The 15,793-nt window shown below is 41.8% G+C and overlaps 1 protein-coding gene across 1 annotated transcript in view; it reads right to left on the bottom strand.

The window, feature by feature from the left end:
- LOC123372660 (sperm flagellar protein 2-like) overlaps positions 1-15,793 on the bottom strand; it is a 76,149-nt gene that overhangs the window by 18,263 nt on the left and 42,093 nt on the right. Inside the window, exons 7-8 of the mRNA XM_045020938.1 lie at positions 4,791-4,897; positions 2,701-2,883 (exon numbers count right to left, since the gene is read on the bottom strand). Coding sequence (XP_044876873.1) covers positions 2,701-2,883; positions 4,791-4,897 — 290 coding nt within the window. The remainder of the gene's footprint in view (positions 1-2,700; positions 2,884-4,790; positions 4,898-15,793) is intronic.

Below are 15,793 nucleotides of genomic sequence, written 5' to 3'. Positions count from 1 at the left end.
TTTATTTTTTTCATAGTTTGCTTCTTGGAATAGCAACATATAGAGTAAATAAATATGATTGTCATGACATTGTGAGTATGAAATAGAGAATGAACCTTGTTTAAACTTTTATAAACCTTATTTTCAATTAAAAATAATATTCGGAATATATTTCTCATTGGATTAATAGAAAATATGGGCATTTTCAAGCCGTCTAAATAATACCTGTACATTTTCAGAAATGTTGACAAAAGACTGTATAGCCTATCAATGTATACACAAGTTCAAATCTTATTGGGACTGTTTTTTTATTAAAGTATCTTCATGTCCTTTTCTCCCCTTTTAGGTGAATCATTACCTTTTCCACCATTCACAACATACAATACTCTGCATTTTAATACAAATATTTTTGCAAGAGTCAGAGTTAATATACAGTATTAAGCTGTTTTTTCAAAAAAAACAGTAAGTGCCAAGAGAATTTCAGAAGGGAAAAATTGTTAAAATAAATTTCTGTACTGGATGCTTTCTATAGACAGGTTAGTAGGGAGAATTCAGCAGGTAATTTAGAGATTAAGTGGATTTTCACATTAGCTTTGCAGGTCCTCCTTAACAAAGAGTTCAGTGGCTTTTCTTTACAGATAACACATCCTTACATGGCTGAACAGCTCTTTTACCAACTCAGTGCTATTGCTCTTTTCTTACTTTCCGGACTGTAACTACTGACTCATTAACTCTATAGTGCATTCTGTTCTACAGATGATGACTCGGTAATTCTACATCAAAGAGTTAAACATGTAAAAGTGACTAAACATCTGTAAATGTCAAAGAGAAGGATATGAAGTTTGTTAAGGGTAGCTTTAAATACAGTGAGGCAAATTCTGACCTCCATTTCCCCATACAATCCCATTGATTTCAATGTAGTTTCAAGGTGTAACTGAGAGCAGAAATGCCTATTAATTTCAAACTTTGTCTGTCAGGAGAATTGTGTGTTGGTTTTCATAAGTCTGAAAAACTCCTGATTACATTTTCTCCCATGCGTATTTATGTTGTAAAATTACAAAAATTGCAATATACAGTGCTGTCTGTTAAAATCATTGGATCTCTGTGGTATGATTGTGGTATCCTAAAGGCTTTTGGAGGCGTTCTGCAGAATTTAATAGACTTTGGGTAAAGTTTTCAAAAGCAGTTAAGTAATGAAGCCTAAGATCCATTTTCAAAAGTGACTTAGGTACTTAGGAGTCTGGTACCGACTTTTGATGAGTCTGAGGCTCTGAAGTTACTTAGGGTACGTCTACACTGCAATTAGACACCCGCAGCTGGTCTGTGCCAGGTGATTTTGGGCTCTAATCCTTCCATGCCTATATACAGCCATAGTATTTACTGATGAACAGCTCTTGGTTCGTGCTATGTTCTCTGCAATAGAAGAGTGAGACAGGTGGAATCTAAGTCTGGAATAACACATCTTTACCTCTTGGCAGAAAATTTTATAGCGCTGACATATTAATTAGTTGAGCTACATTTATTAAGGGATTTAAAAAAAAAATCTGCAAAGATCATTCCATGCAAGAAAGTACTTGGTGGAAGGGAGAGGAAAAGATGAGAATGCTACATTTTTAGCACTAAATTATAACAGTCTTACCCTTTGTAAAGAATACCTTCTTACCTCAGTAAACTTAGTTTTGTTTTGCTAGTTCAGACACATTGACATGGCTGCAGGGCAACTGCTAGAATGTTCATACTTCATAGCACTCATATCAGATGCTGAGTTAAAAGGATGTTCAAACTAGCATCCTGTGTCAAAAATGCTGCATTAACATTCTGTTGACTTTGGAGCTGTTGGTATATTTTTAATCTCTAGTACCTCGGTGAAAAATACCACAATAATGTGTAGGTGGGTGAAACATCTATAGCTACACCTTTTTGTGGCTTTTCCAGCTCTGGCAGGGTTAGTTTCTTTTCAAATGTCTTGGGACACTTGCTGCTGGAAGGTAGTTGGATCAGTGAGACTTTGGAGAAAGAAATTCTGAAAATCACAGGCTTCTGGAATTATATTGCCAATGTTTAATTTTGCAAGAGGAGCAGTACAGATGCATGTGAAAGGCAACTGCTGCCTTCCCCAAAATTCTTTTACTTTCATGAAACCTCCCTTCCCAAAAACCTTGCTGAACTATGCAAAACAAAGACCCAAATTAAAATTTTCTTATGCATTTGAACCAAAGAATCTTGTAATTTCCCACTCACTGCAGGATGAAAAATCAATCTTCATTTGCAAAAATTGTTTATTTAACTAAGTCAAGATAAAATTACAGATATTTTACAGCTAAAGTAGAGCTGTCAAAAACAAAAAAAATCTGGATAAATTAAAAAGAATAAATAACAAGAATCAAATAATAGTCTGTCAGTTTCTGATTTTCTAGAACAGGAGGATTTTCATTAGAAACTAGTTCCCAAGGAAAGAGAGAAATGAATGTACAGAGTCCACCTAATTAATCTGATCTTGTTATTAAAAACTGTGGATGCAATTTGCAAATATTGGACTCAATCTAGCAAAGTTTCTTTGTTTTCTCTGCATAAGACAAGTTTCACCAAAAGGGATTCCCAAAATACTAAAACTATTAAAATTCAGACTGAGTTTATAAAACGAAATGAACAAAACGAATAATACGCCTTTTGATTAAAATATACAAAATAATATTATTCAAAAGAAGAAACAATTATAACCTGATTATAGTATTCCTGTGTAACAAAGCCTGATCCAGCTTCATCAACAGCCTTAAAGCTGTGCAGGGTATTAAGGAGCTGTATCACAGAGGGAACTGGCCATGGTTGAGCTGCTGTTAATAAGAATCTGCGCCAATCAATAAGTTCTGAGTTCACCATTAATGTAGTTGCCAGATTTTGTAACTATAAAAATAAAATTATAAATGTTTGGACTACAGTTGTGTGTAAGAATATACATTTCTTACATAATTAAAATAAAACAATATACAATTTTATACAATTATACAGAATGAATTTTCTTAACTCTGACAGAAGATAGCCATCAAACCCTGACTCTCCACTTTTAGACACTTAGCATCAGATTGTGCCATGTCTTAATGTGGTTGCACATGTGAGTAAGATAACCCCTCAGAGCCTGCATAGTCATTTTAGGCATCCTTAGACCTTGAGTCCCCCAGCAAGATGAAAGCTGTGTACTTGGTACTCCCCTCTAAGATGGTGGATGGGGAGGAGTAGGTGGATCCTCAGTTCTGTTCATACCCACAGATAAGTCAATTATTATCTATTTGCAGTAGTGCCCATTATGTGTAAGGCAAAGAGGGGAATATATTGCACCTAGTATAGGGCTCCTCAGTTAGGAGTAAGATCCTTTTCCTAAATTCCTCAGAAACTGGATTTGTAGCCTCACAGCATCATCTCCCAGTTCAAGTCATCACTGAGGTCTCCTGCAGTGAGATTTCTAAGATAGATGATGGGCTGAGGGTTCTTCCTATTTCTTCTTGGAGATGAAGTTTTCACTGTACTTCACCAAACAAGCAGCAATGTCTAGGGGTGCACTTTAATGAAAGCCTGGTTTGGGAAATCTAACACCTGTAAGGACTAAAGATACACCTCTACCCGATATAATGCTGTCCTCGGGAGCCAAAAAAATCTTACTGCGTTATAGGTGAAACCGCGTTATATTGGGTTGTGTTATATCGGGGTAGAGGTGTACCTAAGAATGTGTTGCGGGATACATAAATAGATACACGTTTTATATTAGTGATGTAAGTAATCCTCCATTCAGCCTGCATGCATGTCAACTACTAACAACACTAACTATAACTACTAACAACACTACTACTAACATACACTAACAACAAACTGGACATCTGACTCATATTCTTTCTATTTAATTTCTTTACTATAAAAAAAGAGAGATGTATGGCCTGATTGCAAGAGGTACTGAGCATCTGCAACTCCAATTTTTAAGTCAATTGGAGGTCCTGTTGCTCAGAACCTTTTAGGACTGATCAGGTACTCAGTGAAATTCACCCATCAGCAAAGAGCCCACACAAAATTCTATGTACCACTTAAGTCTCAATTAAAGCCTTAATGTTAACCCTCTTTCACTGTAAGTGCATTTCATCCTCTGAGATTAAGCCTTTTCCTAGAAGAATCCAAATTTGCTAAATCTGGTAATCCTCCTTATCCCATAGTCTTGGACACATGTGCTGTTAATAAAAACAATCATTTGGAAAATTTAATGTTAACACAGAAAATACAAGAATCTTAGAGAAACATATTTAACACTATGCAGGTCCAACCTCTTATTCCCATATCTTGGATTTACAGTTGAATAAAGAGCAAAGATGGTCTTGTGGTTAAGCACTGAATTGACCCAGGAGATGTAGGTTCTATTTGCAACTCTGCCATTGAGTCTACTTCAGTCTTGGGCAAGTTCCTTAATGTCACTGTTTCTCAGTTCCCCCTCTGGAGATAATTCCTATCCCCACAGTGGTGTTGTGAGAATAAATTAATTAATGTCCGAAATGCTCATATACTATAAGTGAGAAAAGCATAAATAAATAGAGTAATAAAATACAGATTTAAATCTTGTCATAGCTGCATCCACAAACTTACTCTTATAGAAAGTAATTGATGGGAGTAATATCAGGGAAGGCCCTTTAAAATTATTTGTTTTGCTTCCTTATGGTAAGAATAAGGCCACATTTACTATGTATAGCCCAGAACTGCATATTCACCAGCCAAACTGGCAAAATGTTCAAGTGATGAGATCTACAGAAATGAAAATATCAATTAAAACTTACATCTGAAACTGTGAGGCGCATCCATACATCAGGAAGGCTGTTTGTTCCAAGGTTCAAAGTAATCAAGTCAAGAAGAATGTCAATAAATATTTTATTTGATATTAAACCTAGTGAAAAAATAAAAATGTGTCAAATGGATAGCAAAAGACATATTTGCAATTTCTGAATGGGAATATTGGTATAAAATAAACTATATTTCGAGTATTTACTTTCTATGATTACAGAAAAATTACTTGTACTATCAGTGTAGTTCACAAGAGTATCCTCTGTTGTTCCAACTCTTACATTTTTATATATAAAATATACACATGTTGTGAAATACACCACATGTATGCTCCTGATAACCCATTTTATAGCCACCTGATAAACTTCAGAACCATATGATAAATTGCATTTATTTTGCATGTTTGACCTCTTTGCCTGTACTATGATCACTAATCCATCTTTGACTAGATTACATTGACAGTTAATAAGTAGAGAGGCCATCACAGATGCTAGCTGCCACACACCAACATAGTCTTGTATATGAATATCACTATCGCTACCAATGCTTTCTTTTTGATTGATAAGACCTACATTCTTCAGTTTAGGTTAATTAGAAAACATCAGATGCTTACTCTTGAAAGCAAGTAGATATGAAAGAGTGGAACTTTAGAGGAGACCACAATACATTTGCAGAAAATTCTAGCTACAGTTAAATAATTTAACTTTATTTCAAAATAAAAATTCTTTATGAAAGCCCAATTTTTGAAAATTGTAGACATCTAATGCAAAGAAGTTTTCTAATGAAATTAAAAGAAAAAAATTACTATGTCTATTTATCTTTGATAAACAAGTAGGTACTTTTATTTGAATAAATAGAAAATTGAGATTATATGCAAAAATTTCACATTTAAAAAAGGAAGACTGTGGTTGCTGAGGTAAATAAGACAGATGAATTGAGCCCCTCAGTTTAAAGTTGGATTTTGAGACACAAACTAGATTAGGATTTATTGTGCAATCACTGTTCAGGCAATAAAATTTAAAATATGGAGTGAGCCTCATATGACTTCAGTTTTGAGAGGCAAAACTGATCTTTGTCTGGCTAGTATTACTGCCATGCTTCTAGAAGACTGGATTTGCATAGGGCCTCTAAGTGACATCTTCACCAAACACCATCAGAAAAATAGCTATTTCCTTACATTTCTCTTAGCCCTGGTCTACACTACGGGGTTAGGTCGAATTTAGCCACGTTAGGTCGATTTTAAAATGAATGCATCTACACAACCAAACCCGTTCTGTCGATCCTAAGGGCTCTTAAAATTGACTTCTGTACTCCTCCCTGGTGAGGGTCGAATTTGGAGTAGTGCGGACTCATTTCGACGGTATTGGCCTCCAGGAGCTATCCCAGAGTGCACTGATATGACCGCTCTGGACAGCATTCTGTCCAGAGCGAATTCTGTGAACTCTGATGCACTACCCAGGTACACAGGAAAAGCCCTGGGAAATTTTGAACTTCATTTCTTGTTTGGTCAGCGTGGTGCGCTCAGCAGCACAGGTGACCATGCAATCCCCCCAGAATCGCAAACGAGCTCCAGCATGGACCAAAAGAGAAACACTGGATCTGATTGGTGTATTGGGAGAAGAATCTGTGCAGGCCAAACTCCGATCAAAAAGACGAAATGCTAATATATATGCCAAAATCGCACAGGGCATGGTGGACAAAGGCTACAACAGGGACACACAGCAGTGCCATGTGAAAGTTAAGGAGCTCAGGCAAGCCTACCAAAAGACAAAGGAGGCAAATGGTTGCTCTGGGTCAGAGTCCCATACATGCTGCTTCTATGATCAGCTGCATGGCATTCTAGGGGGGGACCCTACCACTGCCCCACCACTGTCCGTGGACACCAGCAAGGGGGGAGTCTCACGCAACAAGAAGGAGGATTTTGTGGATGAGGAAGAGGAGGAGGAGAATGCGCAGCAGGCAAGCGGTGAATCCATTCTCCCCGGCAGCAAGGACCTTTTCATCACCCTGGAGCCAATACCCTCCCAAGGCGGGATCCCCGACCCTGAAGCTGGAGAAGGCACCTCTGGTGAGTGCACATTTGTAACTACAGTACAGGGTTTAAAAGCAATAGTGTTTAATGTGTGATTTGCCCTGAAGAATTGGGATGCATTTGCAGCTAGTACAGCTACTGGTAAAGTCTGTTAATGTGTCTGGGGATGGAGTGGGAATCCTCCAGGGACATCTCTATGAAGCTCTCCTGGAGGTACTCTGAAAGCCTTTGCAGAAGGTTTCTGGGGAGGGCTGCCTTATTTCATCCTCCATGGTAGGACACTTTACCACACCAAGCAAGTAGTCTGGAATCAATGCAGCACAAAGCATGGCAGCAAATGGTCCTGGGGTTTGGTCGCATTCAAGCAACATTCAGTCTATATCTTTCTGTATTAGCCTCAGGAGAGTGATATCATTCATGGTCACCTGGTTAAAATAGGGGAATTTTTGTAAGGGAACAGTAAAAACATGCTGGGCTGTTTGCACTTGGCTAAAAGGGAGAATAGCCCTGCGGTGGGGGGAGGGGTGAAGGCATCAAGCAGAAACACACACAACTGTCACACCGTAGCCTGGCCAGTCATGAAACTGGTTTTCAAAGCCTCTCTGGTATGCAGCATGCCTAGCTGTGCTCTTCTAATAGCCCTGGTATCTGGCTGCTCAAAACGGCTGCCAGGCGATTTGCCTCAACGTCCCACCCCACCATAAATATCTCCCCCTTACTCTCACAGATATTATAGAGCACAGCAAGCAGCAATAACAATGAGAATACTGGCTGCGCTGAGATCTAACCTAGTCAGCAAACCGCGCCAGTAAGCTTTTCATAGAATCATAGAATATCAGGATTGGAAGGGATGTCAGGAGGTCATCTAGTCCAACCCCCTGCTCAAAGCAGGACCAATCCCCAACTAAATAAAAAAAAAAAAGGCTGCCCTGAGCCCTCCTCACCTACAAGGAGAAGGCAAGGGAGGGGAGCATTTAAAGGGATGGTGCCTGCTCTAGTTAGGCCTCCAGCTGAGCTCCCCTTTAACCTTGTGCATTGTTAGCGGTACACATGGGGCTGATTCTTCCAGTGCAATTTATGAACGCCCACTTTTTAAACGTCCAAAGACACATTCTACCACCATTCTGCACTTGCTCAGCCTATAGTTGAACTGCGCCTTACTACTGTCCAGGCTGCCTGTGTACGGCTTCATGAGCCATGGGAGCAAGGGGGAAGCTGGGTCCCCAAGGATAATTTTTGGCATTTCAATATCCCCAACGGTAATTTTCTGGTCTGGGAAGTAAGTCCCTTCTTGCAGCTGCTCGAACAGCCCGGAGTTCCTAAAGATGTGAGCATCATGCACCTTTCCTGGCCATCCCACGTTGATGTTGGTGAAATGTCCATTGTGATCCACCAGTGCTTACAGCACCATTGAGAAGTACCCCTTGTGGTTTACATACTGGTTGGCAAGGTGGTCCAGTGCCAAAATAGGGATATGAATTCCATATATCATCCCACTACAGTTAGGTAACCTCATTGCAGCAAAGCCATCCACTATGACCTGCACATTTCCCAGAGTCACTACCTTTGATAACTGAACGTCAGTGATTGCACTGGCTACTTGGATCACAGCAGTTCCCACAGTAGATTTGCCCATTCCAAATTGATTCCGGACTGACCGGTAGCAGTCAGGCATTGCAAGCTTCCACAGGGCTATTGCCACTCACTTCTCAACTGTCAGGGCAGCTCTCATCTTGGTATTCCTGTGCTTCAGGGCGGGGGAAAGCAACTCAAAAAGTTCAAGGAAAGTGGCCTTACACATGCGAAAGTTTCGCAGCCACTGTGAATCATTCCATACCTGCAGCACTATCCAGTCCCACCAGTCTGTGCTTGTTTGCCGGGCCGAGAATCAGTGTTCCACTGTATAAACCAGCCCCACTGCTGCCATGATGTCCCAATTGCCACAGCCCGTGCTTTCAGGAACGTCTTTGTCCATGTCCTCCTCACAATCGTCCTCGTGCTGGCATCTCTTAGCCAAGTTCTACACATACTGCAGGATAATGTGCAAGGTGTTTACAATGCTCACAACAGCAGCAGTGAGCTGAGCTGGCTCCATGCTTGCTATGCTAGGGCGCCTGCATGGGTAACCCAGGAAAAAAGGTGCGAAACGATTGTCTGCCATTGCTTTCACAGAGGGAGGGAAGGGAGACTGAAGACATGTACTCAAAACCACCCACGACAATGTTTTTGCCACATCGGGCATTGGGAGCTTAACCCAGAATTCCAATGGGCAGTGGAGACTGAGGGAACTGTGGGATAGCTACCCACAGTGCACCGCTCTGTGAGTCAATGCTAGCAGGTATTGAGGATGCACTCCGCCGACTTAATGTGCTTAGTGGGGACGTACACAATCTATTGTATAAAATTGATTTCTAAAGATCGACTTCTATTAAATCGACCTAATTTCATAGTGTAGACATACCCTTAGCTACAGCCTGGACTTCTTGTGTTTGTTTGTTTGTTTTAAAAACCACGCACATAATTATATAGATTTTCTAGTTCTGACTTTATTCACTGCAGGCAATTCTTTATGAAGGCAGTTTATAAAGAAAAATTTCAGTGGCAATGGGCACTAAGAATCTGTTTGACTACTACATAGCATAACTAGTGTGTTTTAGGAACTGATTCTCTCTCTATGCCCCTTCCTCCTTTCAGGCTGTGACTCCCCACTACTGCGGGGCTTTTTGTGATGAGTGTTCTGAGCTTGATGAGTCAACCTTGAGCCTGTTGAGTCATAACTGACCCTGATTGTTCTGAGCTTGATAAACCCATTTAAGGTAATTCACTGTGAGTCCTAAGGGTCCAGCCAATTCACAAGCAAGAACCTAATAGGTGACCCAATGCAGGTATATAGGCTTCTAATGAAAGCAGCCACTCCAGTCTGTTCAACGTCACTACCTTCTCAGGGATAATCCCAGCAGTTTGGTAATTCTGAGAATCTGCTCCTGCTCAAGCCATGGCTGGCTGGCTGTCCTGACAGTTTGAGCAGACTTCTCCTTACATGTGTGGCTCCAGTGCCTGAGATGGAAACCCTCTGGGATGTTCAGCACTGAGATGATGAAGTTAGTCCAGAGCCTTCAGGATCAACTTGCCCAGCTGCAACTGTAGAATGCCTTTGTCTGCTCACAAATCCCAGCAGCTCTAGTAGTGCTGGCTATGGTCCCTCTGGAAAGGCCCACTTCTGGAAAGGTTTGAAGGGAACTGCCAGACATTTTGCGATTTTGTTAACCAATGCTGCCTTTTGTTCTTGATGTGTCCCATAACGTATCCTGATGACCAGACAAAGGTGGGCTTATCATCAATTTATTGACCGATGAAGCCCTTAACTGGTGCTTGCCACTTCTGGAATAGGTTAGCCTGATCCTTACTAATTTCAATGAGTTCATCCACACCTTTTTGTTGACATTTGACTATGTGAATTGCACTTGTACTACTAAAGCCGCTGAAACTGCTGAAGTTTCTCCGACAAGGCCATTGGCCATACTGGCACATGCTGCTTACTTTTGGCATATGGTTGCTGATATAGGGTGGAACCAGGCAGCCCAGATCTACCACTTCTGCCTCATTCTAAATTCATATATTGAATTGTATATCTGGACTGCCAGCCATTTGTCCAAGCAATGCCAAGAAGAGGACACACCCACATGCCCAGTTTATCTCTGCTCCATTCTGGCCATCCTCAGAGGCTGTTCCAGGACCAGAGCCTATGCAGATGAGAATGAGGCAAAGGTACTTCACAGATCAGGAAAAGGAGTATTGGTGGCAGAACAGACTTTGTATACACTGTGGTGTACAAGGCCATTTCACTACTGAATGTCCCTTTAAATCCAGATCATATCCCTGGGAAACCTGGGAAATGACTGTGTCCAGCCCCATTAGAGGGTTTGCAGCTGGACATAACCATGGAGTCAAGTCCTTCACATGTACCCCTCTTCTGCCATCATGTATCTCATATGCACTGTTGTTGTAGCTTTGTTGGTCCCATGATATTAGAGAGACAAGGTGGGTGAGGTGATATCTTTTATTGGACCAACTGCTATTGGTGAGATAGATCAGCTTTCACGCTTACCTGAAGAAAAGCTCTGTGTAAGCTCAGAAGCTCGTCTCTCTCACCAACAGAAGTTGGTCCAATAAAAGATATTACCTCACCCATCTTGTCTTTCTAACATGTATCTTGGCAGCCACAAATTGTTACCTTCCATACCTGCTGGTCTTGCTTTGCCTCTGCATCCCAACTATACTTTAGGTGAACTGCATCCAACTCCGAGCTTGTGGATTCTGATGTCTAGTAATTTTATGGACGTGGAGTTCGCTAAAGCTAACCAACTTGCAGTGCAGAAAAACCTCACTCCAGACCTAATGGAATTGACTGACAGTAGCATGCCATCCTCAAGTCCAGTCACACATGAAACTGCGCCCCTCCAGGTTGAAATCCAAGACCATCAGGAAACTTTGCAGTTTAATTTAATCAATTCACCACACTTCTTGACCATGTTCAGCATTCCCTGAACCATGGTCCTGACATCTCTTGGAAGATGCAAGAAATGATTTGAGTCAAGCTACTGCTGCTGACAACTGACACAGACCCTATGACTACCCCATCAACCTCCAGCCAGGGGCCAGAATTCCATTTGGATGGATTTATTTCCTATTGGAACCAGAACTCAGGGCCTTATAAGAATATGTTGTCAAGAATCTTGCACAGAATTTAATTTGTCTGTCCATGTCTCCTGCTGGAGCTCTGATTCTGTTTGTTAAAAAAAAGGGTGGCTCCTTGCATCTTTGCATAGGCTATCATGTGTTGAACAAAATCACTATTAAAAACAAGTATCCCTTTCCTTTGTTCAACAGGTTGTTGGAAAGGGTAGGTTCTGACAAGTTATTTACCAGGCTTGATCTTCGCAGTGCTTACAATCTAGTCTGAATTTGGAAGGGTGACAAATCAAACTGAGTTTCTCACCTCAGCCATATTTCCAAACATTGTCAATGACATTTTCAGAGATGTTCTAATCTAGACCAGTTCATGGTGATCTACCTGGATGACTGTGAGGAAGTGGGATTTTTTTGGTAATATTTCTATAAGTCCTATGTGTGCCTCAGTTTCTTCCTGTACTTTTCATTGGCACCCAGGGGGGGAAAGGGTTAACACTCCTCCTAGAACAATGCAGAAGATATGAGGTGTGTGTGTCACCTTGTTGTCTGGGTGAAATGAATGGGTTGTTAAGGAACTGGCTGAAACCAACCCAGATCAACAGAGGATCCAGCAGTACAATGGAAGCCCCAAAGACTGAACAATCTATACTCAACAGTGGGAAGTTCAGGTGCAGTTGGAAACTCAGCAAGGCCATGCCTGGAGAAGAAAGGACTGAGAGATGACCATCGGGGATAAAGGTTTGGCTTCTAGAAGAGGCTTGCTGCTCTCACCTGGAACTGGAATAGAAAATCAGGGACACAGATGGAAACCATCACAGCTTGGCTGGCATTTACACTGGCTCGGTCAGAATGGACTATGGCTTAACTTTTGCCTCTCTGTGCTATCCCAAAGACTATTCAGTTTCTGTATAACGAGTGACTAAAACTTATCTTCTTTTGAAAAGGCTGCTTGCTGTTGCTGTAAATACTAAGGGTATTGATCTCTGAAGGGGTACAAGATAAGGCTCCTGTAGGAGTCTGCCTTGACAGGATCCACTGTAGGGAGCCATGGAGAGAGACACGGTTCGCTGGTGATGGAAGGCACAGTCTTGGAGTCTTGAAGACCCTGGCCTGTCCCTGTGGAACCATGTTGGTACTTGGCGCCCGATCCCTACTGGGATCACTTCCCAAGGGACTGGTAACCGGCTGACTATACACTAGACCCTGTGGATCCATGACAATGACATCCTCATCTTCTCAGAAAATCAAGCCCCACACAACCAACATGTCTGCCTGGTACTTGAGTTTCTACAAGCAAATGGCCTGTGCAGGATACCTGAGACGTTACACCCACCTTTCTGTGAACTTCTTAACTATGTCATTTTCCTCAGCAAGACAGGTATGGACCTCAGGAGTATCCACAATCATGGATTGGGTAGCCCAAGAAATGTCTGTGATGTCCAGTATTTCCTGGGATTTGCCAATTTTTATTGGTGATTCATCCAGGGGTTTTCAAAGGTGGTGACCCTGATTACTTGGCTGCTCTGGAAGAATACTATATTTGCTAGTACACAAGAAGCCCAGGCCACCTTTGATCAATAACATCAGCACCCACCTTGGTACATCTGGACCCAGCAAAACCCTTTGTTGTTGAAGCAGATGTGACTACAGTAGTATGGTCACAGCGACATGGGCCCCAGGGTATGCTTCATCCTTGTGCATTTTAATCCTGGAAACTGATGCACATGGAGCAAAACCATGAAATCTGTGACAAAGAACTGCTGGCCATCGAGGCTGCTGTTGAAGAATGGTGCCATCACCTGGAAGGTGAATGTTTCCCAGTCCAGGCATACGTGGATACTTGTGAACTGCAAGAGCTCTCAATCAATACCAGATTCATTGGTCCCTTTTTTCAGGTTTGACTTCATCCTGACTTATCCCTCAGGTGCCAAGAATGGTTGTCTTGTAAGAGTAAGCACAAAAGACAAAGGAAATGGGACACAGTCTTGAAACCATGCCATTTTGCCCATGTGGCAGTGAACAACACCCCTTGCCATCTCTCGTGAAGTCCCTCCTACCCCTTGATCCACTTGCAGCTAAACTTATGTTGACTGAAATGGACCTAGCTCCTGACTCAAAATTCTTGGTCAAGAACAAGATTCTCTTGGTTAAAGACCAGATTTATATCGCTCATGGTCAACCACTTCTAGCAATATTCTGGCTATGTCATGATTTGTGTTCAGTCACTGGAAAATGTTGAGGTTGGTGTCTCAAAATTTTGGTTGTCAAAGCTGCATTTGTTTATTGAATTGTACATCAACTTCTGTGATATATGCACTTGAATGAAGACTTCCATTGCCAATCCTCTGGACACTTTGACTCCACTGTGAACTCTGTCTCAACCTTTGGCATCCATCTACAAGGACTTTATCATTGAACTTCCAAATGCCCAGTGCCACATAACTGTGCTAGTCATTGTCAATCTATTTACAAAAATGTTTCATTTCATGCTGTGCCTTCAAATTCCCACAGTGGAAGTAACAGAATGACTGCTTTTCAACCATGTCTTCAAACGCCATGGTTTATTGTCCAACATTACATCTGATTGAAGATCACAGTTCATTTCACATTTCCAGCTAGAGTTGTTCAAGCTCCTGGATGTGGATCTATTGGTCTCCTCAGCTTATCACTGCTAGACGTATGGACAGATGGAACACAAAAACCAAATTCTTGACCTATACCTCCACTGCTTAATCAATTACCATCAGAATGACTGGGTTTGACTCCTCCCTTTTGCCAAATTTGTGTATAACATTTCTGGTCAGAGATTAACCCACCAGAGTCCTTTTTATATCAGTTATGGTTTCCACTCCCACTTCCATCTGTCTATGCCACAAGTCTCCCATGTACCCACAGCCTCCAAACTAGTGGAACACCTGCACTGCATCCAGGAAGAGTTGAAAGCCCACCTAAAACCGACCAAACAGGATTTCAAATGGTACGCCACTCTCCATTGGCAGGGAACCCGTTACAACACAGCTGGAGATAAAGTATGGCTCTCCAGGGTGACTTTGTCTCTACCTGACCTTCATGAAAGCTGGATTACCGATATGTTGGCCCATCCAACAGATCAGTCTCTGTAGCCTTCAAACTCTAACTGCCCAGGATGATGAAAATGCATCCAGTATTCCACGTCTCAATAACTCCTTTTCCAGATCAGTTCAGCCTCCACCAGCATCTATCATGGTCCAGGGACACGAGGAGTATTTGTTTAAGCAGATCTTGGACTCCAGAGTTCTCTGCGGAAGCTTATGTACCTTGTTGATTGGGAGGGTTATGATCCAGCTGATCATTTGTGGAGGCTGGCTGTCAATGTACATACACCTGCCCTACTTAGAGAATTCCATCAGTCACACCCAGATAAACCTTTTCGGGTGTTAGGGGGGTGAACTGTAATGAGTGTTCAGAGTCAGAGGATGAGTCATCTCTGAGCCTGATGAGTCATCCCTGAATCTGAGTGTTCTGAACCTGATAGGTCATTGGAGGTAAGTCCCTGCAAGTCCTGAGGGTTCAGCCAATCCACAAGCAAGGGTCTAACCAGGTGACCCCCAAGTAGATATATTGGCTCCTAGTGAAAGCAACCACTCCAGTTTGCTCAACATTACTACCTTGTTGGGGATACTCCCATCTCCCTGGTAGTTCTGACAGATTACTCCTGCTCCAGCCAAAGCCTGTGCCTGCTCTTGCTCCAGCCTGTGCCAGCTCCTGCTTCAACCACAGCATACTGCCCAGCTGCCCTGACAGTTTTCAGTATCTACCTGATCATGGGAATCAGCACGTCTGACAGCCTGTGTGCTGGGCTTTAATCTTGAAAACAGGTGAGCAATGCACTACATAAGTTCTAATGCACAGAGGTAGCCTGGGGCCAGTAGGAAGTCGCGCACGCATATGTGTGCATGCGTGCATGTGTGTCTTGGTAAGGAAGAAATAGGCTGTGGCAAGTATGAAGTCTGTTGGCAGAGGCCAAGGTAAGAGAGGAAATCCAGAACTTGAACCCCTAAATGGCCCATCATGAATTTCAACACCAAAGGTGATTCCAATAGACCGGGGAACAGAGAAGAAATATTTGCAGGATAACAGACAAAGGTGCTCTGATATCACCTCTGGAATAAATTTGGATATATATTATGAGGAAAAACACCTTATAAAATTAGCATTTGGTGGACCATTTGCTAACATACATAGAACCCCAGTTTGTGGATTTCATAATTTGAAGTTATTACCCACCAAAAAAAT

This window comes from Mauremys mutica, chromosome 6, assembly GCF_020497125.1.
Source record: "Mauremys mutica isolate MM-2020 ecotype Southern chromosome 6, ASM2049712v1, whole genome shotgun sequence".
Classification (NCBI taxonomy): Eukaryota; Metazoa; Chordata; order Testudines; family Geoemydidae; genus Mauremys; species Mauremys mutica.
This window is presented reverse-complemented; position numbering and strand designations above follow the sequence as displayed.